We start from the raw sequence: 22,739 nt of genomic DNA on the forward strand, positions 1-22,739 counted from the left end.
GAAGAGTAGGAGTAGATTAAAGAGGGTTATGGGAGAATTCTAGTTTGGAGGCATGGAGGGGATGGATGGAGAAGATCTTCAGTTTAGGACAATGTTGCTTATTTATAGTACATGGAATTGTTACTCTTTGTACATGTATCCAAAACTTTTTCACCGATGATAAGACAAGAAGAGACCATTGTGGTAATTAAGTCTGACCTCCTGTATAACACAGGCCACAGGATAACCCTGAGTTAATTCCTGTTTGAATTGGAGCAGAACTTTTAGAAAAACATCAATCTTAATTTAAAAATGGTTGGCGATGGAGAATCCACCATGACCCGTGGTAAATTGTTCCAATGGCTAATTACTCTCATTTTTAAAAATTTGCCCTTATTTCTAGTCAGAATTTGTCTAGCTTCAAATTTCAGCCACTGGGATCCATGTGGCGCCACACTAGAAACATACCTGCTTGAAGACGACTCCCTGGTTACTGCTGCATTCGGAAACCAGGCAGTTTTTAATCCATCAGATGTGTGCATTTTAAACAAATTAGTAAACAGTTGATTTCAGTTCTGTTGCCACTAGATACTTTGCCTTGGACCTCACGAGAGAACTAATCACTCTTCTTGGTCAGAATCTCCCTTCCCTGGATCTGAGTAACTATCACTGACTTAATTTGGAATTACTCATATCCTGGAGTAGGGAAAACGGAGCATCTGGAGTTCATCGCTAAAATATTTGTAGTGTGTGTCATGTCTGATGCTCCTAGTTGCCTCTTAGACAAGATGTACATATTTTGATTCCTCATCAAGCCATCTAGAATATAGAAAAATCTGCAGATCGACACAGTCCATTTTTCTCTGCGTTTTTGATATTTTGGCTTATTTGATGTACATTTTGCAGGTTGCTCCTTTAGCTGAAGGAAACAAATGGCAGTTTCCGCTCATTGCTTCAAAATGGATTGAAAATTCCTAGTCCAAAGGCCAGTCAGCAGATGGATTACAGCACTGTGTTTACACAAGTCTTGCTTAGTGAGAAATAGTGATTCTGCACATATAAATCTTTATAATATTGCCCCAATTATCAATAAATGTACCAGTTCATTTTTGTATTTCTTAGAGATGGAAGAAAGATGGTCTAGTGCAGTGGTTCTCAAACTTTTTTGTACTGGTGACCCCTTTCACATAGCAAGCCCCTGAGTGTGACCCCCCCCCTTAAAAAGTGTTTTTAATTTATAATATATTTAACATCATTATAAATGTTGGAGGCAAAGCAGGGTTTGGGATGGAGGCTAACACCTCGTGACCCTGACCCCCCCCCCCATGTAATAACCTTGTGACCCCCTGAGGGGTCCCAACCCCCAATTTGGTCTAGTGGTTAAAGTGTTAGACTGGGACATAGGTGCTGACTCCGTGGGTGCGCTTAGCACCCACTGGTAGCCAGTGGGAGGGGTGGGGAGGAGGTGTGCTCGGGGGAGGGGGTGGAACTGGGCGGGAAGAGGCAGGATGGGGTGAAGTCTTGGGGGAAGGGGTGGGGTGGAATGGGGCGGGGGTGGAGTGGGGCGGGGTCTGAGACTGAGTGGGGGTTGAGCACCCCCGGGGAAAGGAGGAAGCCTGTGCCTATGGCCTGAGACTTGGGAGACCCGGGTTCAGTTCCTGTGTTGCTAGAGGCTTCGTGTTCAACCTTTGACAAGTCACAGCCTCAGTTCCCTATCTATATAGTGGGGTTAACAGCACTTCCCTACTTCACAGTGGTGTTGTGAGGGGAAAAGTACACTAAAGGTTTTGAGATGGATCGCATCTGTTATTCAGATTGGTTGCTTACTTCTGCAGAGGACATTATTAGGTATAGCAAAGTGGAATTAACTAATACTCAACTTTAAAAATATTGAAGGGATGGGGAGACAGTATCTGTCTGTCTATCAGTCATATGGGGGGGCGGGGAGGGTGGGACAGAATGTTTTTGCCCCTAATTAAATGTAATTGGAGTTTCATTAAGTTTTATATATGAATTAATGTTATGACCTTATACTTTCAGGATTCTCACTTTGGACAGTCATAAATAACATAAGGGCTTTCCTGTGTATGGTCTATGCATTAGGGTATGTAATGTTGCTGTCTAGGTAGGAAAGACTCTGGGTGTTTATGGTGCCAGTACTGGGACCTTTACCTTTCACAGTAGTAGCTTGCATTGTGAGGATCAGAGTGAATACTGCTAGTCATGATTTCCATTCTCTTGTAGGTGTCCAGAGGGTTTTCTTGGAGACTACTGTCAGTACAGAAACCCTTGTGAAAGCCATACCTGTCAGAATGGAGGAACATGTGAAACCACATCTGTGGTCGGAAAAGCCACTTGTAAATGTGCTTTAGGATTCACAGGCGAGGACTGCAGATACTCTGAATCGCACATCTGCTTTGTATCTCACCCCTGTTTAAATGGAGGGACCTGCCAACTGCTTCTCCAGGACACATATGAGTGTGTCTGTCCACCAGGTTACACAGGTGGGACTTCATAATTGTGTCCTTAGTCGTCGTCCCCTCCCATTTGAAGTACCTTTAAGCTAGATGTACCCTCTTTAAAATGTTCTAGTTTTGCCCTAATATGCTGTCAAACTAATAGCTTCAGCACTGCAAATGAGAGCTAGGAGATATAGCATGGAAAGTTTGGGGGTTTTTTAAGCCAAATTTTGGGCTTCTCACCCTTCATGAGGTATGTATTGTAATCTCTTAGGGCTTGTCGAGTGGAGAAACTGACCTCAATAGCTATTCTGGAAGAGATTGTCTACATCAGGAGTTATTCCAGAATAGCTATTGCACTTTGGGCTGGTCTACACTGGGGGGGGGAAATTGATCTAAGATACGGAACTTCAGCTACGCGAATAGTTCGAAGTCGAAGTATCTTAGTTCGACTTACCTGGCCGTCCTCACGGCGGCAAGTTGACCGCCGTGGCTCCCCCATCGACTCCGCTTACTCCTCCTGCCGAGGTGGAGTACGGGCGTCGATTCGGGGATTGATTTATCGCGTCTAGACGAGATGTGATAAATCGATCCCCGATAGATGGATTACTACCCGCCAATCCAGCGGGTAGTGTAGACGTGGCCTTTAAATGGTCTATCTTATTCCAGAATAACTGCCCCATGTAGACAAGCTCCTAGAACAGCTAACTGAGCAAATTTTGCCCGCAACAGCTTTCTGTAGGGAAGCTTACTTCTATGTCAAGGGGACATTCAGAAACCTGCCTTTCTCCTTGAAGACCAAGTGGGAGAGTAGAGTAAATGTCAGCAGTGCAGTATTATTCCAGTTCATTGATTACCGGTACTTCTCATAAATCACAGGGTTCTCTATCTTGCAGCTCCCACCTAAACAGGTTAGAACTAAATCAAATTGGTGGTTGCAATGGGAAATGCTTGTGTTTTAGATCCATTGTAGAGTACACAGTTGGTGTGTGCAGAAAGACATCTCCGCTTTGGGGTGTCATGGGGATGGAGGGAGAGAAGTCTGTATCTTCCATCCAAACAATTTCTGATTGACAGAAGCTCACACATGTCTTGGTTTTACAGGAAAGGACTGCCAGTGGATTGATGCTTGTGTGTCTCAGCCATGTGCCAATGGAAGTACGTGTATCACATCTGGAAGTGGGTTCTCCTGCACCTGCCCAGCAGGCTATACTGGCCCAAAGTGCGAGATTGATGTAAATGAATGTGCCACATCAGGACAATGCCAAAACGGTGGAACTTGTCACAATTTGCCTGGTTCTTACCAATGCCACTGCAAGCCAGGCTTTAGAGGACACCGCTGTGAGATCACATATGTGCCATGTTCACCATCGCCATGTATGAATGGAGGGACATGTCATCAAACCAGTGACTTTACCTATGAGTGCAACTGTCTGCCAGGTAAATACTTAGTCCTTCCCAAAACCAAGATGGAATGCAATGGTGAAGCTGGGAAATCAAACACTTAAGTTTTGGTTATTTCTGATGTATGGGCCTCCACGATATTGAAGTGATGCGGGGGCCAGGAGAAAAGGAACATAAGTTTGTACAAGGAAGGGAGCTGAGATGAAGGCTTAGTTGCTGTGGGCTCGCTGTTTCATAATATGGGGAGGAGTCTCCTAGTGATAGGGAAGGAGAAAGGGGTTAAAGATAAAAGGACTGGAAGGGTCATGATAAGAAAACCATGGGTGGGTTCTGGGGCCCAGGTGAAAAAGCTGAATATGTCAGTTAATATTATTGAAGAAACAAATTTGCTCAAATTTACTGACTTCCGAGACAGCTTGATTTCTCAACCTAGTGTTGCTTTCATGGTAACCTATTGCCTTTAATTTCTCTCTTTTTTTTAAAGAAAGACTTGGTTTATGGCTAGCAGGCTCTGCAGGCTTCATCAGTGAAGCTTGAGTTCCTTGAACTGGAATTATTTGACCTCTGAGGTGCCCAAGGTTTTGTCATGCCTTGTGCTAGAAGCATTACAGAGGAAAACAGAGAACAAGAAGTACTAAGGGCCTGATCCTGCAAAACCAATTGGACTGCTCACATGAGTGAAGTTACCCTTTCTTGCAGGGACGCAAGGTTGTATGGGAGCACCTTGCACCTTTCCCTGCAGACCAGTGTGATCTGGTTAAAATCTGGACCTTAAATATAGTCAGGAAATGAAGACAAAGTTACCACAGTAACGCACCCACATATCATTTTGATAGTTACTGTTAATGTGTCTTATCACACAACATGTACAGTGTGGGTGAGTTCTTTTTGTTCTGAGAGCCTTTCCTTTGTATGTCCTGACTGACATTCATGTCTAAATTCGCAGTGTTGTATTGTTGTAACTTGGTTTACAAAACTTTCCATTTAAAAAAAATCAAAAGGAAAAAAAAGTTGGTGAGCCAGGGTACTTCCACTGACTGCCCAGGTGAAGGCAAAGGCATCCCGGCATTCCTCGCCCCAGTGCAACTAAGGCACCAAGAAACATCCTGATGTTTTGGGATATGATTCCTGGTGGCCTGAATTCTGACCCCTTCCAGTGGGAGAGAAAGGGGCCAGCAGAAGGGTGTGAGGAACCAATGGAGAGTTGAGGGAGAAGCTAGGAGTAATGGCTGTGCAGTTACAGTGGTGTCAATAGTATTCTCTTCAGTGATGCAGCTACTCTGAATGCACAGTATAGTTGATTGTAAAACTTTTAGTTTCCCAACTCATTTGTGTGTGTTTATGTAATCAAAATGTCGCAATAACTTAAGTCACTTAGCTGAAATCAGGGGAAATTCCAGCATTCTAGAGGCAAATTTACCAAAAGCTATGCCAGTGTAAACCCTTCTTATACTGGTATAATTTCATCCACACTAGAGGTTGTACCAGTTTAACTTAGTTTTTCTCCAGTTTTAGACAAGTTGGTACAAAAACTGTAGACCATTTCTAATTCTAAATAGATGGAAAGTTTCTCAGGTCAGTCAGTTTTAGTAAATGACACTTATGAGATAGATGTTTAACTTGCAGCATTTTAAACTCCTTTTAATTGCGGTGAGAATGAGTTTTATAACTGTAAATATCTGACAAATAAGGAGTTGACTTGGCAACAGAATGTTAAACAAGTCAATAGAGGAAGTTCGTGGCTGGGAAAGTGACTATTCATTGTTATCCATCACAATAATTACCCATTTACTAAGATAAGAACCCTAGGGAATTCCAAGAGCTTGTCCAGGAAAGAATCTGTCAGACCAGAACAGACTGTGTGTGAGAACTGGAATACCTCGTAGAAAGAGGAAATAACTTCATGTGTTCGATAGTACTTGATACCATGTCATACAACTGTGGCCTCAAACTGCTCTTTATTTAAAGCAGAACATCCTAGAAATGTGACACAAAAGGCATATTAAATAGAATGGTCTATCCTGCCTGGTGTGATGCAGGGCTTTTCTTGTAGTATTGTAATCTCTCTAAAAGTATATCTACATAGCCATTGGGAGCGTGCTTCCCAGTGAGAGTAGACAGACGTGCTAGCTCCATTCAAGCTAGCATGCTAAAGATAGCAGTGTGGCAGCAGCAGCATGGGAAGTGGCTTGGGCTAGCCACCTGAGTATGTACCCAGCTGCAGTCTGGTCCCAACAGGGCAGGGAGACAGAAAACAGCATCAGGTATCTGGTTGCAGCAAAATAATTAATTCTGTGGCATCTTGGGAAAAATGCTAAGTGTTGTAGCTGCAGTGTCAGTCCATGGGGCCCTGATTGACATGAATGGGGGCAGTTTGCACCTCTGCATTATTTCAGGCTTGTGACAGACTCAGGCAGGCATAAATGCATTGTTTTACATGCTGAGAACTTCAAATATGCACCTTGACCAGAAGGGCTAGAAATCAAACTTTTAACAATTAAAGCTGAACTTTAGGACAATTCTGCAGCAAGAAGTGAGTTCCACTACAAATTCAGCCACAGTATTGCAGAGTGTACACAACCTGAAATAGGCATAAAAATCACACCTCTAAAGTTTGAGCTGTATTTTATAAGGATTGAAATAAAGTAAATTGGATGGGGCATTTGGGAGATCAGAAATTACCAAAAAACTTGACCACTTGCATTTTTGGAGCTGTAACTCCAAAACAGTGTGGTCCTTGATGCTTCAAATTCATCTTGATCTGCTGTCCTTGGTAAGGTACCTGGGGCTTTTGAATAAGCTTGCTGGTTGGGGCTGGTGGTTTCTATTCAAAGCCAAACACGTTTTAAGCACTGCATTGCTCAAAACAGTACCTGACATGTGCATGCTATAGGAAATATGCACCAGAAGATGTGAGCTTTCAAAATATTTAAGATGCTATGCACTGCTTGTAATGCCTGTTTGAAGTTGGCACAAGCTTCGTAAAGTGCACACAGTACTTTCACTTCATGCTGAGTTGCTGTATTGATCTAACTGACATGCAGCTTCCCTAATGATTGTCATCCTGTGTCGGTGGCATCAACAAATAAATGCAAGGACAGGACCCAGTAATTGGTAAATTATTCTCTTGCCTCTTCCACTGGCTGCCTTTACTAGTATTCTGCAGGTCTTATTTACTTAGACCTCACAAACCCTCTGCAAGGCAGGCAGATGTGGATATCAGTATTTTCCTATGAAGAAACTGAAGCACAGAAGTCACTTGTGGCGTTGCCTTTGGCAAGACAACTATGAGAACTCGGGTCACTATTTATTGTGGTAGTGCCTAGGGACCAGACAAGGACAGGGCCCCATTGTACTAGGCACTGTACAGACAGCAGTAGTACACAGTCTCTGCCCTGAAGCATTTACCATTTCCATAGACCAGACAAAGGGTAGGTGTAAGGGATAACTTACAACATAGTGATCAGTGTGGTGGCCTACAAACATCCTGTTACTGCCACAGTTTTTCTTTTAACTTTTTTGGGGTCGGGGTTTAGTGAGGGGATTTGCTAAACAAAAAGAGGTGGGAAGGTATGAAGAGCAGGAGTGGAGACAAGCTGAGATGAAAAAGATTAAGGAAGAGGGGATTAGAGTGAACAGCCAGTCAGCACAACAATGTCCAGTCAACCCTGTAGAAAATAGACATCAGTGTCTGACGTCCCCTGCTTCTGAAGCTGCTTTACTGGCTTTGGTCTGTGGCTGGCTCCTCCCTGCACGTTCTTCCCTGCAGCCATGTGGCCCTGGGGAGAGGAGTCACCACATTGTCCTAGTGCCCCAAAGGCAGGGTCTCCCCTGCATAGGTTTGGCCTGGAAAGTGCTGGGTTGAATGGGACTTCGTGGGCCCCATTTTACCCGAGTGTAGCAGTACCTGCTTAAATTGCTTCTGCAGCTGCTGTCTATTTGCTAGATAGATAGCTAATCTGCTAGAACAGTGGTTCTCACCTTTTTGGGTTCAGGACCCATTTGTAAATGTTTATGGCCTGTCACAACCCAGTAAATAGTCTGGTGGTGGAGGCCCTGGGGTGGTTTTGGTCGTATCCTGTCCCCTGGTGGAGTTGGGTCCTGCCTGGCACTAACCCCACAGTGGCAGCTCCTGCAGCTCCTGTGCTGTGGGGCTGGCTGGGTTTGGCTCTCTGCTCCAGGCGTTGCAACCTCTGGGGTTGCAGCACTGCTCATGTTTGGCCCCACCCCCCTGACAGGACCAAATTTGTCTGAGGGGAGTTGTGACCTGGTTCATGGGGGTGCGGTGCCACTCACTCAAATCTGACCTACCCGGACTCCCATTGTCATGACGGCTGGGCCAAACCAGAGTGTCACTGAGACCCCAGCGGTTGCAGTGCCTAGAGCAGGAAGGCGAGCCTAGCCAGCCCCATGCGACCCTTTGAAACATTCTGTTGACCCAGTTTTGGGTCTGACCCACGGATTGAGAAACCCTGGATTACAATACAACTCTCAACCTTGGTTTCATTTTGCCTATCTGTATAATGGGAATAGTGATTTATTCCCCTCACAAGATTTCCCAGAGGACTAAACAGTAAATATTAGTGTAGAATTCAAGCATGGGAAGTGCTCCATGATTTAATAGCTTTCTTCTGTCTCTGTGTTTTTTACTCTTTAATTTTACACACATATCAAAGTACCTGAAATTCATATGAGGTACAGTAGAATAGCTAAATATGCAGTTCTCCTCTGGGCATTACCTGTTAGAGAACAGGGAAAGTCCTAATGTCACCAAAGCCAATGAAAATTCCTTATTAGCTCTGGGGGCAGGCACTTAAGCTTTTGGAGCTGATGGTCCTGGGTGTGTTTGCTGCTCATGTTGGTTGCATGAATGAAGCATGTGAACAATGATCTGGTCTTCTTACAAAATAAGTTTACCTGGGGAAGTTTGGGGGTGCACACAGCATTCATGAGATGAGACAACTGGAAAAATCAGGGATCGGAAAACTTTCCCAAACAGCCTAATTTCTGTGCGACCTTGAACTCAAAAGCAGGTTGGCCTGACTCTCCAATGTGTCTTAGATGCCTGGTCCTGTGAGTACGCTTGTGAAACCTGTTCAGTTTGGGACTTACTTGATCTAATGTTCACCATGCTCTGAAGTCTGTGAGGTGGGGGAGCCCATGACCATAACTTCTTGGGAGCCTGAATCGCTGTTTCAGAGCTGGCATCAGAGCTACACCTCTCTAATCTAGCTCTGAGGTGTTCACAACAGAACACTGACGCTCGAGGGGAAGAGTACACTCTCTGGATGAAGGGGTTGTCATTGTAATAATCCAAAAATCCCCAGAGACTAATCTGATTTACGAGCTATATATTTGGAATCGTTCACTCGAGCCACATTGAAATGCAGCCTCCTTTAGTACAAGAAGTGAAGAATGCCATATCGAACAGAAACTGCAGGGTGATTTTAAGGAGTTGGAGTTTGGCCTGGGTACAAGGATAGCTTCCTGTGAGAAGTGCCCTGGTTTCTTCAGGCACCCTAAGTGGTCAGGGCATGAAAATCAAATTGAGGAGGGTACAGATAGATAAGAATGGGGAGAGAAGACAAGCAAGAAAGAGTCCCCAAGCAGGAAGGGTATTCTGCACTGGCCTGGAACATAAAAGGAACTAAATATAGGGGAAGGGAGGAAGAATGAGCCAAACTGGCCAAAAGGAATGAGAGTTCTTCTTCTTCCTTCAGGATTTAATTTATAGACTGGGTGAGATGAAGCTAACCCAAGTAGACACACCTGGGAGCCGGGCATTATCAAGAGGCACTAACAACTGCTGCAGCATGTTAATTCATTAAGGCAACAGGGAAGTCTATAAAGAGAACAGAGTAAGGTAGTAGGGGACCAGCCACCAGGTACTGCCCAGAACGGGGCCAGTCAAACTGCTGATGTTCACAACTCCTGGAATATGTTCTTGTTGCTTGGTCCTGGCCCCTTTTCCCCCAAGCTGGGGAGGGGCAGGTTCAGTAAAGCGACTTAAGTCTTTAGCTGACTGGAGTACAATTGTTTTACTTGTACAAGCCAACCTACCTGTCCAAGCACTTCAGGCTCGGTAATGGCAGAATATTGTTACTGACAAGTCTTGGGTCAGACTGCTGCTCCATTGTGCAGCAGGGAGCTAGATCAACAGGAAAAGCATGTTAAACACCATTTCACACAGACAGGTAATCCTCTTTAACGGACCCCTGAAAATAATTTGTCTCATGTGTTTCTAATTTGGCCAGGCTTTGAAGGAAGCACCTGCGAGCAAAATATTGATGACTGCCCAAATCATAATTGCCAGAACGGCGGGGTGTGTGTGGATGGTGTGAACACTTACAACTGCCACTGCCTCCCGCAGTGGACAGGTAGGTACTGTGTAACACATTTCTGCTGGGGCTCAGTGGCTCATAGGACTGGGATGCAAAAGCTTTTACTCACCAGTTTAAATCTAGTTTAGGGTGGGCGTGTCTGAAAGCTGTTAACACCTGCTGAGTAGCCTGTGATGGTGAGTGTCAGTGAAATTCATAGCAGATGGTGACCACATCAAAGCCACCCCAACAATGGAGGATAAATTCCCATTTTAGCATTGGGTGGTGGTCCCAACAGATCTGGGATAAGGCATATTGGTAGGGGAAAGAGAGAGAGAGAATATATGGGAATCGTATGTTACTCCTACTGTGCCATTTCTTTTCTATGGCTTGACAACCATTGAGACTTTCACAAGCATTAAATAAATATAAAACAAAAAAATAATTGCACCAAATACATATGACTGAATCTTCACTTGGATTGTGCCCGTGTGACTACTGCAGGATGCTGTCACCTTACAGCTATAGCACACATTCCACAGCTGCATAAAAATGCAACTGTACTTTGTAAAATGTTGTGTGGTGTTCAGGAAAATATTGTACAAGATGTAAGGGAGCAGCCTACAGGACACGCTGTCTTGTTGAATGGTGAGATGATTCTGGCCCTCATAAAGAGCAAAACTAAGTGAATGCATCAGTGTGATTATGGTGCGGTACGAGCCACTCCTTAGTTTGCAACTGACTTTTAGTTTAATGTAATTTGCCCCCACTTCAAAATCCACCAGTAAAGAAACAGCTTCAAAACTAATAGACAACATCTGGAGCCAATGTAGAATTTTTCCTAAAAATGTAAAGTGAAATGGACAAATTGTTCATGAATTTTTACCCTAAACACAGGCTTCTTGTACTCTTGTGGACCTCCAATGCGCTTTGCTCCTTATAAAACAAACAAACAAAGCTTAATTGGACTTTCCTATGAGATCTAGTAGTCTTCAGAGCTGTACACTAGATTAGGCGATATTAAAGTTTTTTAAATATGAACATCTCTATGGATCAGCAGCTCAGGCAAGCTTAAGGTAGGGAATTTGGCTGCTGGAGACTGAAGGTTTCATAAAATCTTTCTAGCTTTTTTCCTGGTACAGATAATCAGCCTCATTGTAAACCAGCCATAAAGGAGGCCCGTGAATGCAAAATAAGTCTCCACCAAAATTGAAACTTAATCAGACAATTTGTTTTTAAGTGAAAACACATCAGCGGGTGAGGTGTCCCACAGCTTGACTTGTAACACTTTTCTCTACGTCTGAGCTTGGGAAAAGAGTGGAGGAAAATAATTCATGTTTGAAGAGTCACTGTCTCTCCTAGCCCTAACCTGCAGGAGACCTGCAGAGCGTGGAGCTGAAGAGAGCAGGGGCCTTGGACGGCATGAGGGAGGTACTCAGTGTGACAACCCCAATGAATCTTTTGAGCTCTCATGCTTGCCCCACACTGCAGACCTTAAAAGATTTGTTGTGACCTGCAGCCTTTGCAAGCTTTAGGCTGATTTGGGGGTCCTCCTGAGCCTTAGATTTATGGGGGTACCCTTTTGACCCCTCTCATGACCCTTAGTAATAGTCTCCTGAGGAGGCCATTCTGCCTTGTTGGGCCATCATGAGCCTAGCTAGGCATATAGGTTTGTTGGCAGGGACTGCCGACTAGCCCATTCTACGGCTCACGTGATTGGTTGGTGATAGGTCATGAGCTTGCTAAGGCTTGTGGGGAGGTGGGGGCTGTAGTTAAATTCTCAAGGTTTTCAAAGGCAAAGGCTGGAGTTCCCCACAGTGAGCCTCCTGGGCTGAGGGCTGCTAGGCTCAGGAAGTTTGTCATAAGCTTCGAAGGCCCTTAAGGGGCAGAAGTATTTACCCGGGCAGAGCCCTCCTCCTGTGTACATCCTAAGGTCTGCAGGAGATGGGTGTTCTCTGGAGGATCTTACATGTGCATTAACAAGGCTCCCCTTCTGCAAAAGCAAGGGGAAGGGAAAGAATGCTGCATCCCTTGTCCCCTTTGCTCTCTAGAATGAGGCTAAATTTTTACAGAAAAGGTTTGTGTGGGAATTACCTTCATTTTAAGGTAAAGTTAAGGTTGCGGGCACATCAGAACTTTGTATATGTTACCTTTCAAGAACACTGGCATTTTAGACCACGCAGACTTTAGACACCATGAAAATTCAGAATTAAAGCTGATTGTATATGAATGTATACAACCTAAACTGCTTTATCAATAACAAGCAGTTCTACCTTCAGCAATACCTCAGCATTTTCACTGCTATCTCTGCTCTGAAGGCTTGATTCTGTGAACTGCTGAGGACATTAAGTATAATATATAGAGATATACCTATCTCATAGAACTGGAAGAGATCTTGAAATGTCATCAAGTCCAGTCCCCTGCCTTCACTAGCAGGACCAATTTTTTTGCCCCAGATCCCTAAATGGCCCCCTCAAGGATTGAACTCACTACCCTGGGTTTAGCAGGCCAATGCTCAAACCACTGAGCTATCCCTCCCCCCTGAGGGATTGGCACTTCACTGAAACAGGTCATATGGCATGTAGCGATCAGTTATTGGTGTCACTGGACAACAGCTAAAATGTGTCCAGATCTTGTAACTGTAGCACTTACATTGAAAGAGCAAAGGTTAGTATGGTGATCAAACAGCACAGGTGGTATTGGAGGAGCATGTGTACGAAAAAAAAGATTAATGTTCTCTGGCACACATTTTCCATTCCTTATGGTGCACAAATTTTTAAGATGGGAGGCTGACCTATGAGGGCAGAGTTACAGCTGTTTGGTTGCTTTAACATTGAATGTTCACGCTTTCAGTGATTTGGATTTCTTTTAGGTTAACCTTGACTCTGAACTTTTGCGTTTCTAATCTTTAACTCATAATGTTCATTTAAAGCAATATACATTCAATCCAATGATACTTTCCTGCAACCTTAGCTTCACTTTCACAAAAAAATATGTTTGGAAATGTTAGTCTTTACCTGGCATCTCCCATGAATGTAGGAAACTACTTTTCATGCTAAGGGAACCTTCACTTTTTATATCCATGTCATTCTCCCATGTCAAATTAAATTAGATAAATATTATTTTATATTGTGTCCAAAATGCACTGGGCACCTCAGGCAAAAGACATGGTTGCTACTCTTTAGAGATTCATCTAAATGGTGTAGCATGAGTTTCCCACCAGGATGTATCTTTCTATCTTTATCCTCATGCACAACTATTTCAAATTTGGTGACAATATATACCTCCAGACCAGTGGCACCGCCATGGGCACCCGCATAGCCCCACAATATGCCAATATTTTTATGGCTGACCTGGAACAACACTTCCTCAGCTCTTGTCCACTCACGCCCCTCCTCTACCTACGCTACATTGACGACATCTTCATCATCTGGACCCATGGGAAGGAGACTCTGGAAGAATTCCACCACGATTTCAACAGCTTCCACCCCACCATCAAACTCAGCCTGGACCAAACTACACGGGAGGTCCACGTCCTAGACACCACAGTACAAATAAGTGATGGCCACGTTAACACCACCCTATACCGAAAACCCACCGACCGCTATGCCTACCTTCATGCCTCCAGCTTCCACCCCGGACACACCACATGATCCATCGTCTACAGCCAAGCACTGAGGTACAACCGCATCTGCTCCAACCCCTCAGACAGAGACCAACACCTACAAGATCTTCACCAAGCATTCTCAAAACTACGATACCCGCACAAGGAAATAAGGAAACAAATCAACAGAGTCAGACGTGTACCCAGAAGCCTCCTGCTACAAGACAAGCCCAAGAAAGAAACCAACAGAACTCCACTGGCCATCACCTACAGTCCTCAGCTTAAACCTCTCCAACGCATCATCAGTGATCTACAACCCATCCTGGACAATGATCCCTCTCTTTCACAGACCTTGGGAGGCAGGCCAGTCCTCGCCCACAGACAACCTGCCAACCTTAAGCATATTCTCACCAACAACCACACACCGCACCATAACAACTCTAACATATGTAGAGATATGTGCCAACTCTGCCCACATATCTACACCAACAACACCATCACAGGACCTAACCAGATCAGCTACAACATCACCGGTTCATTCACCTGCACGTCCACCAAGGTTATATGTGCCAGCAATGCCCCTCTGCTATGTATATTGGCCAAACTGGACAGTCACTACGTAAAAGGATAAATGGACACAAGTCAGATATCAGGAATAGCTATATACAAAAACCTGTAGGAGAACACTTCAACCTCCCTGGCCACACGATAGCAGATGTAAAGGTAGCCATCTTACAGCAAAAAAACTTCAGGACCAGACTCCAAAGAGAAACTGCTGAGCTTCAGTTCATTTGCAAATTTGACACCCTCAGATGAGGAGTAAACAAAGACTGTGAATGGCTAGCCAACTACAGAAACAGTTTCTCCTCCCTTGGTGTTCACACTTCAACTGCTAGCAGAGGACCTCACCCTCCCTGACTGAACTAACCTTGTTATCTCCAGACTGATTCTTGCCAGCATATTTATACCTGCCCCTGGAAATTTCCATTACATGCATCCGACAAAGTGGGCATTCACCCACGAAAGCTTATTCTCCAATACATCTGTTAGTCTTAAAGGTGCCACAGGACTCTGTTGCTTTTTACAGATCCAGACTAACACGGCTACCCCTCTGATTCTTTCTATCTTGAATCTTTGCATGGTAATGTGACAGGTTCTCAATATTCCATGCCCATCCAGCACAGCTGGGGGTCATCCTTTTGTTACTACTACTCCACCATAATCTAGTAGGGTTATCACATAAACATTCAGAGGGGATGCTACTGTTACTAGCCCACTGAGGCATCCTCAGAATTAAATTCTGCCTCAAATCCAAGTGAGTAATGTTGGGTAAATGCAAGGATTATTGCTATCAACCCTGCAGGGTTTGGATACTTCTGTGGTTGGGATTTCTTAAAATAACCAGATATGGAGCTGCAGGAACAGATCTTTACATATCTTCCATGAGTGTTTTGGTGAAGCATGGAGCCTCTCTTATGTAGCCAAACTAATTTTCAACTGTTTACAGCTGTATAGTAGAGCTTTGCTAATTTTTAACTGAGATGGGCTGGGAAGCAAAAACTGTTTCTTGGAGTCTTTTGAAAGTGACAGCTCATACTGCTGGTCTCTTATGATTTAGTAAAGGCAGCCACTGCTTTGGAAGCCAAAATCCTGTGGGATGATCTTGAATTGATACAGTGCTGCTCCACTTATTGCTTTTTTTTTTTAATGTATTTATTTATTTATTTATTTGGAAAAAAGTGTGGTCACAATTTATGTATGTGTAGGCAAGTTTATTACTATGCTTAGCCTATACAGATGTTACATTTTGTGAAATGGTTGGAGAATGTAAATGCTAAGCCTTAGTAGTGTTCTTCTAAAGCCTCCTCTTGTAGAGCTTGGTTGTCAAACTGAGTCCAATTTAAACTGTTTGCAATTTGAATTTCTCCTTTATAGCAAATCACTCTTAATCTCTGTCACGTCCTGTGTGGAACAGTATTGTGGATACCTAATGTAATCTGTGCTGTGTCTTGTGAAGAACAGTACTTTGTAGTCTCTAAGCCCCTTTTTGTTGAAGAAGCCATCTGCCAGGCTCGATTCTTTGTAGTCTGGCCCACTTCACATTGCAAACATGAATTTCTCTGTTAGTGTCCAAATTCAGCCCTTGGAGACTGTTTGGTGCTTTCAGCCTAGTCTTCCTGCCCCTGCAGCAAAGCTAACGATCTGTGGAGACTCCCCACTTTGCTGGGGAATGCTCTTGGTTTTTCCTCTCCTTTACTCTTCTTCTCTGAGGACTCAATCCTGCTTTCATTGCGCAATGGCCAGAAACTGTTGTTGTCAGTAATGATCAGCTGCTCTCACCTTCAAGAAGCTCAACTGTGGTCCACCTGGCATTGCGGGTAGACCCTGATGTCAGGCAACTTCCTGCATTTGTCATTGGCAAACCTTCTCAGGTGGTTCTTGGTGAAGCTCCCCCAAAATCATCTCTAGGTTTCTGTAGCAAGGAGGCGTGGCAGACACGGAGAGAACGCCGCAAGCCACCTGGTGGGTGGAGCCAGGAGGGCCAGGCCCCACATGCCGGAAGCAGAGGGGTGGGACAGGAAGAGGAAGTATAAAAGGCTGGTAGACAACCACAGTGGCAGTTGTTTTTAGATGTCATCAGGGCTTTACCATAGCCATTTGTTCATGGGCAAAGCAATCCATGGTCTTTAAGATGGAGAGTGCACCTGTTTATCTAAGGGACATCTACATTCAGGTGAAGTATATGTACAAGCATATGGGGCTAGGGCAGCTGAATCCACCGGTTAACTTCATCTTGGGATTGTACTCAAGAAGTGGATTTGTCTCTAACAAACTGCTCTTACTTTAAGCTTCTCTTCAGGCATGGGGGTCGATGCTTTCTTACTTCAATTGTTGTGACTGTCCTTTGCTTCTCATCTGTTGCACCAGGGAGCAGAACTTTAGGCAGGAATTTTCAAAGGAACCCACAGGGATTAAGCACCTCAGCTCCCATTTAATTACAGTGGGATTTGGGCACCTTTTAATCCCTGTGAGCATGAGCCTGCCCTGTGTACTGGTGGATGAAAGTGCCACAGTGTGGCTGGCAGCCTCCGGGAGGAATTTTGGTCAAGTCAGCCTGAGGTGGCGTGACTTTTCTCTGCCAAGAAGGCTGACAAATATCAAAGAGCTAGAGTGAAAAAATTGCTATAAGATCTTGTGCTCTCATTTCTTGTGTTTAAATTTTCTCTTTTGACAGAAACCAATTTCCTCAGCTTCTGTTGCAGAAATAGATACAATAACAAGTAATACTAATTTTGTGGGGGCAAAAAATGGGCTATGCACAGGATAATTTTCAGCTCCAAAGTACTTCTCCATAACATTTCAAGTGATAAAACAAAGGCTTTAAATTAACCAGGTTAGAAAGGTGATACTGGCTCTGAAATCTCAAAGTAATCAGCTCACTGAGCCCTAAACTACTGAATATATTTGCTTCTCACTTTTCAGAAATTTTAAATCCTTACCCAACAGTGAGTGATATAATGTTTGTAATGCTGGCAGGCCCTTCCATGGGAGTGCAAGGAGCAAGGAGCACCCTTGCACTAAAATGTACAGAGGCTGGTCAGAAGCTATGGGAGAGTGCAGTCCTGTTCCCTGTAGCATCTCGATTGGGGATTAGCTGTTCGAAAGGGGTCAGGGAGGGTAGGGGGAAACGTTGGATTAAGATCCCTTTTCTCACTTCTACCCCCTGCATAAATTGGCAGAGCTAGCCACTGTTGGGGGAGGGCACCCTGCACCCTTCAAAGGTGGCAGAGCTGCAGCTCAGGGATGCAAATCCTGGGAGACCCCAGAAAAGAATCCAACGTACTTGACCACAATTCATTCTGGAGTCTGCCATCCACATTCAGCTTCATCCACAGTGTGAGGATTCATGTTCAACGGAATTTAAACTCCTGCTTTAGCTAGGATTGCATTGAGTATGAATTATGAAATATCAACCAGATCTTCAATATCATTCTGCGCTGCTTGCTAATTCCCAATAATGAGTCTGGATTAGCAGATGACCACTAAGGAAACAGTGCAACTTTAATATGTTAAATGATGTCTGGTAGAATGAACATCTGCCAATCCAGAACACATGTTCCTCTTGTTCCCTCATGTTCGTAGTGATCTTCCAGCTTTGGAAGTACTCTTTGAATGTGCCAAGCAGTCTCTTGAGAGGCTTGTACAGTGGCACTCAAAGACATTTGCATAAACTTGTCTCCAAGATGAAGAGGGCTGGACTGCCTGATACTGAGTCTGGATTGGTGGGTGAGATGAGACTAACAGATAAGACAATTGTTCTAACTCCTGCTAACATCATCTTTGGTTACTTTCTCCTAGTAAGACCTGGTCTACACTTATAAGTTTGGCTGGCATAGTTGTGTTGACCAGTGAATCCCCATTCTCCGCCCCCCCCCCCCACCCCCCCGACATAGCTATGCAGAAGCCCTACTTAAATGTTGTTATACCAGCAAAAATGTTGTTTTGTTCATATAATGTAGTCTGTTTAGGGAACTGGTATAAGCTGTCTCTCCACTGGGGGCAGGTTGCTGGTACAGCTATACCAGCAAATCCCTTCAAGTGAAGACCAGACCTTATAGTGAGGTGATTAATGTCTTTAGGTAATTACTAAAAATACATTGCTGTATTAGCTTGAGAACATGGAGCATTTTTGTGACTTTTATATTTTGTCTTACAGATCTCTTCACTTACTAGGTCTTTCCCAAGTTTACTGTGTTTTCTAGAGGAGGTGAAGAGAGAGGGGATGGACGAGATGAAGAGTGGTTTAATGTGGTGATGTATCTTCTTTCCACCACTTCTCCATCACCATCCCATCCCAAAGCACTTCACCAACCAGCACCCTGTCAGAGCACCCAATCATTCCATACCACCAGTGACTTTTCACATCATTCATTTTTCTCATTTATAATAGTGCCTCCACAGAGCCCCCCAGTAGGAGCTGCATGTGCAACCACTAGATCATGGAACTGTTTTTGGGCAATAGTTGGCGGTTAGGGGCATGTACGATTCACTAAAGCCCAACATTTTAAGTCAGAAGGCTTAAAATCCCTTCTTACAGTACCTCGGTTCCACTGTCTGCCTCCTGGAGTGGTCATGAAATTATCCTTGTTTTCCATCATGTTATCTTAAAATGATTGTAGTTTATATCTAATCTACTTTTAATTCAGATTCAGGCTTTATGTTTGATAATAGATACATATTGGTAGTTTTTGCTATCTTGGGTTGCCTCCAGCTTTGCCCAAGATGGCAGATCATCAAAAACCCTTGCATTTAGGAGCCATTCCTAATCACCCGGGTAAGTTCTCTGTTAGGCCCAAAAGGTGCCTTTTATGCCTTGGGGAAGAGCCATTCTGCTGCCAGTGGCTGTGCCTGTGATGCCTACAAATTCTTCAGAAAGACACCAGACGGACCAAAAGACATGGGTCCAGCAAGGTGTTGTGGTGGTGCATGAATTAAGGAGACCTCTTCCTGAAAAGCCTCCCCAGACATGAATAATGTGCCCACTAAGCCTCCCTCCAGGCTGAGAGGGGTAGTTGTGGTCATAGTGCCTTGTGGAGAATTATTGAAATGAGTTCTAGGGGCTCAGAATCAGCGTTCATCTAAAGTATAGGATCCATGAAATCTGATCCTGAGCCCTAGGAGGGTCAGAGAAAAGACTCTGACATTGAAACACAGGAATTGCCATGTTGGAACAGACCCGTGGTCCATCAGCCCCATTATTTATTCTCTGATGGTGGCAGACACTGGGTGCTTCCGAGGAAGGGGCAAAAAGCCCCACAGTAGGCAGATGTGGGGTAATCTGCACCACCATGAAGCTCTCAGTCCCTAACGGAGATTGCTTTAAACCTTGAAGGATGAGACTTCATCTCCCTTCATTGCTTTATTGGCATTAACTGTGATAACTCTGGGTATTCTTACCCATCCCTCTTAGCAAGATTCAAAATTTTTGACTTCAGTGACATTCTGTGGCAATAAATTCCAGAGTTTAATTATGCATGTGATGGAGTATTTTCTTACACATTTTGAATTTCCCACCTATCAATTTCATTGAATGTCCCCTTGTTCTTGTGTTATGCAGCGGGGAGAACAGAATGTCTTGATCTACCTTTGCTAGACCATCCATTATGTTAGATGATTTTATCATGTCCCTTCTTTATCTCCTTTCAATGGTAATCAATCCATTTCTTCAAACTATTGCCACAGGAATTTTCCATGCTCTAATCAGTCTTGATATCAGTGTCTGAAACCTCTCTATTTCAATACCATTTTTGAGGTGGGAAGGCCAGTACTGTACATAGTGTTCCAGATGAGGCTATATCATTTATTTATATAATAGCATAATATTTTCTGCATTATACTATCTTGTTAGCTTTTTCATCTGCACTTGCCCATTGAGCAGAGGTCTTCATTGACTTTCCCCTCCAATGTACATTACCTTGCATGTATCAAAATTGAATTTCACTTGCCATTGTGTTGTCTGTTCACCTAACTTGGTTAGGTTTCTCTAACATAAATAACTTTTTCATATGCAAAGTTTGTTACCTCACTGCTCCGCTCACCTTTCCAGATTATTAACAAGCTGTATTAAACACTGGACCTAATGGAGATCCTTGAGACATTGTGCTGTTAACCTTTTATCATGATGAAAATTGACCACTTATTCTTACTATTTTCTTGTCTCTGCCAGTTTTTGAGCTGTGACAGGACTTTGCCTCTCACCACATGACTTAGTTTCTTTAACAGCCTCTTGTTGAGAGATCTTGTGAAAGGCTTTTTGAAAATGCAAATTACATCACCTGGTTCTCATTTGTCCCCTGGTTCATATGCATGCAAGTCTAATTGGAAAAAGATAACTTTCCTTTCCCTAAATCATGGTGGTTAAACCCTATCATATCTTTCAGATGTTTTTGTTCTAGTTTAAAGGATCCATTCAACCAATTCACTAGGTACAGAGGTGAGATTTACTGATTTGTAATTCCCCAGATCATCCCTAGAGAATAGGGCCTCCAGACCTGGGCTGATGGGACCGGTCTCCTGCATTGGACTTTCTATCTGATCCAATTGGCAAAGCCCCCATGAGATACTCTGAGCGTGTAGATGATGTCATATGACCTGGAACCATGTTCTGCACTGAGCCACCACTACTGTTCCTCAGGATCTTGGAGGATCAGGTCCTCTAATATTCCCTCCAAAGCAGTCTTCCTCTCTGCAGTGTTGGATGAGGTCTGGTGTTGTGGAAGGCTTTGTACAGATCTGTCTAGTCCAGGGGTAGGCAACCTATGGCACGCATGCCAAAGGCAGCATGCGAGCTGATTTTCACACTGCCCGGGTCCTGGCCACTGGTCTGGGGGGCTCTGCATTTTAATTTAATTTTAAATGAAGCTTCTTAAATATTTTAAAAACCTTATTTACTTTACATACCACAATAGTTTAGTTATATATTATAGACTTATAGAAAGAGACCTTCTAAAAACGTTAAAATGTATTACTGGCACGCGAATCCTTAAATTAGAGTGAATAAATGAAGACTTGGCACACCACTTCTGAAAGGTTGCTGACCCCGGTCTAGTCTATCTATTTGAGGGGTGCTCAATACCAGTTACAGCTGAGCTTAGTGCTTTGGTAACCGTGCTTCTAAGGAAAATGGGCATTGGTATACTTGATCACAGATCAACTCCAAAGGGAGTCTGGTGAGCCCAGGAAGTTCTTGAGAGCCTCTGTCCCATTAAATGTCTTCAAGACTAAAATAAGGTGTGGTCTTCACTACGGGAGATCGACGTTGCTGCAATCGATGCAGCAGTGGTCGATTTAGTAGGTCTAGTGAAGACCTGATAAATCGACCGCAGAGGACTCTCTGATCGACCCCAGTACTCCAGATCCCTGAGAAGATTAAGGTAAGTTCACGGAAGAGTATCTCCTGTCGACGCTGCGCAATGAAGACACTGAGATAAGTTGACCTAAGCTATGTCAACTCCAGCTACATTGTTCACATAGCTGGAGTAGCGTAAGTTAGGTTGATTTACCCCGGTACTGAAGACAAGCCCTAAATCTGAATGGGTATTATTGGTGGGGAGAGCGGTGTTGACTAGAGCCATGTGGGAGGATTTGGCAAACAGTAAATTTGCTGAAAAATGCATTTTGGGGGCACCAAAACTGTTCATGAATTTGGGTAGAATTCAGTAAATAGCTTTGTGTGAAAAAAATTGAAAATGTTGCTTCCTGATTTGGAGTGGGATGCTTGGTTGAGGGAGAAGAGCCAATGGTACATCTGCTACTATTTCTCTGGATGTGGCAGTCTCGGCTGCTTCCTCATCTCCAAGTAGTGCCACAGTTTTTCAGAACTTGGTGTACGCAGTGGCTGTGGTTCTATCTCTGCAACTGCCTTGCTAATGAAGCCATACAATTTTTGGCATCCCGCAGCTCCTAGAGAGAGGTATGGAGATCTCAATGAGGGCTTGGTGGAGCTAGGTAAGGAAGTCTGGAATCACCCTGACTCTCTCTTCCTTCTGCATCAAGGAAATCTGAGCACTTATACCAGGTTCCCAGGGAGAGTTTTTAATTTTTCTTACTCTTACACTAGGCTGACCTTGTAGACTCTGCTGTGAAAGAGGTGCATAAAGCTGGGAACATGTCTTCAACCCCTGGGAACAGTCTAAATGATTAAATGTGCTGGAAAGAAAAAATTATTCCTTGGTATCCTTAAATTTGAGAGCTGCCAACTATCTGGCCGTTATGGCCAGATATAAAACTTCTTTGTGCTGATCAAAAGCTGCCCTTTTAAAAAATCCCATCAGAGATATCGGAAAAGTATTTGCTCTGCAAATGGGAGCCGTAGAAACAATGTACACCTAAAGTATCCTATTCTGTATAGTTGCTCTTGGAGAACTTAATCCCTGATGACTTCCAAGAAAAAAAAGCACAGAAAGTACCTCA

General features: G+C 43.9%; 1 protein-coding gene across 1 annotated transcript in view; it reads left to right on the top strand.

The window, feature by feature from the left end:
* Nucleotides 1-22,739, top strand: part of LOC112107395 (neurogenic locus notch homolog protein 2) — a 136,782-nt gene that overhangs the window by 35,546 nt on the left and 78,497 nt on the right. Inside the window, exons 3-5 of the mRNA XM_024201087.3 lie at nucleotides 2,224-2,483; nucleotides 3,543-3,878; nucleotides 10,097-10,219. Coding sequence (XP_024056855.1) covers nucleotides 2,224-2,483; nucleotides 3,543-3,878; nucleotides 10,097-10,219 — 719 coding nt within the window. The remainder of the gene's footprint in view (nucleotides 1-2,223; nucleotides 2,484-3,542; nucleotides 3,879-10,096; nucleotides 10,220-22,739) is intronic.

The sequence above is a fragment of the Terrapene carolina genome, unplaced genomic scaffold (assembly GCF_002925995.2).
Source record: "Terrapene carolina triunguis isolate 2854851 unplaced genomic scaffold, T_m_triunguis-2.0 Scaffold210, whole genome shotgun sequence".
In the NCBI taxonomy this organism is placed as follows: domain Eukaryota; kingdom Metazoa; phylum Chordata; order Testudines; family Emydidae; genus Terrapene; species Terrapene triunguis.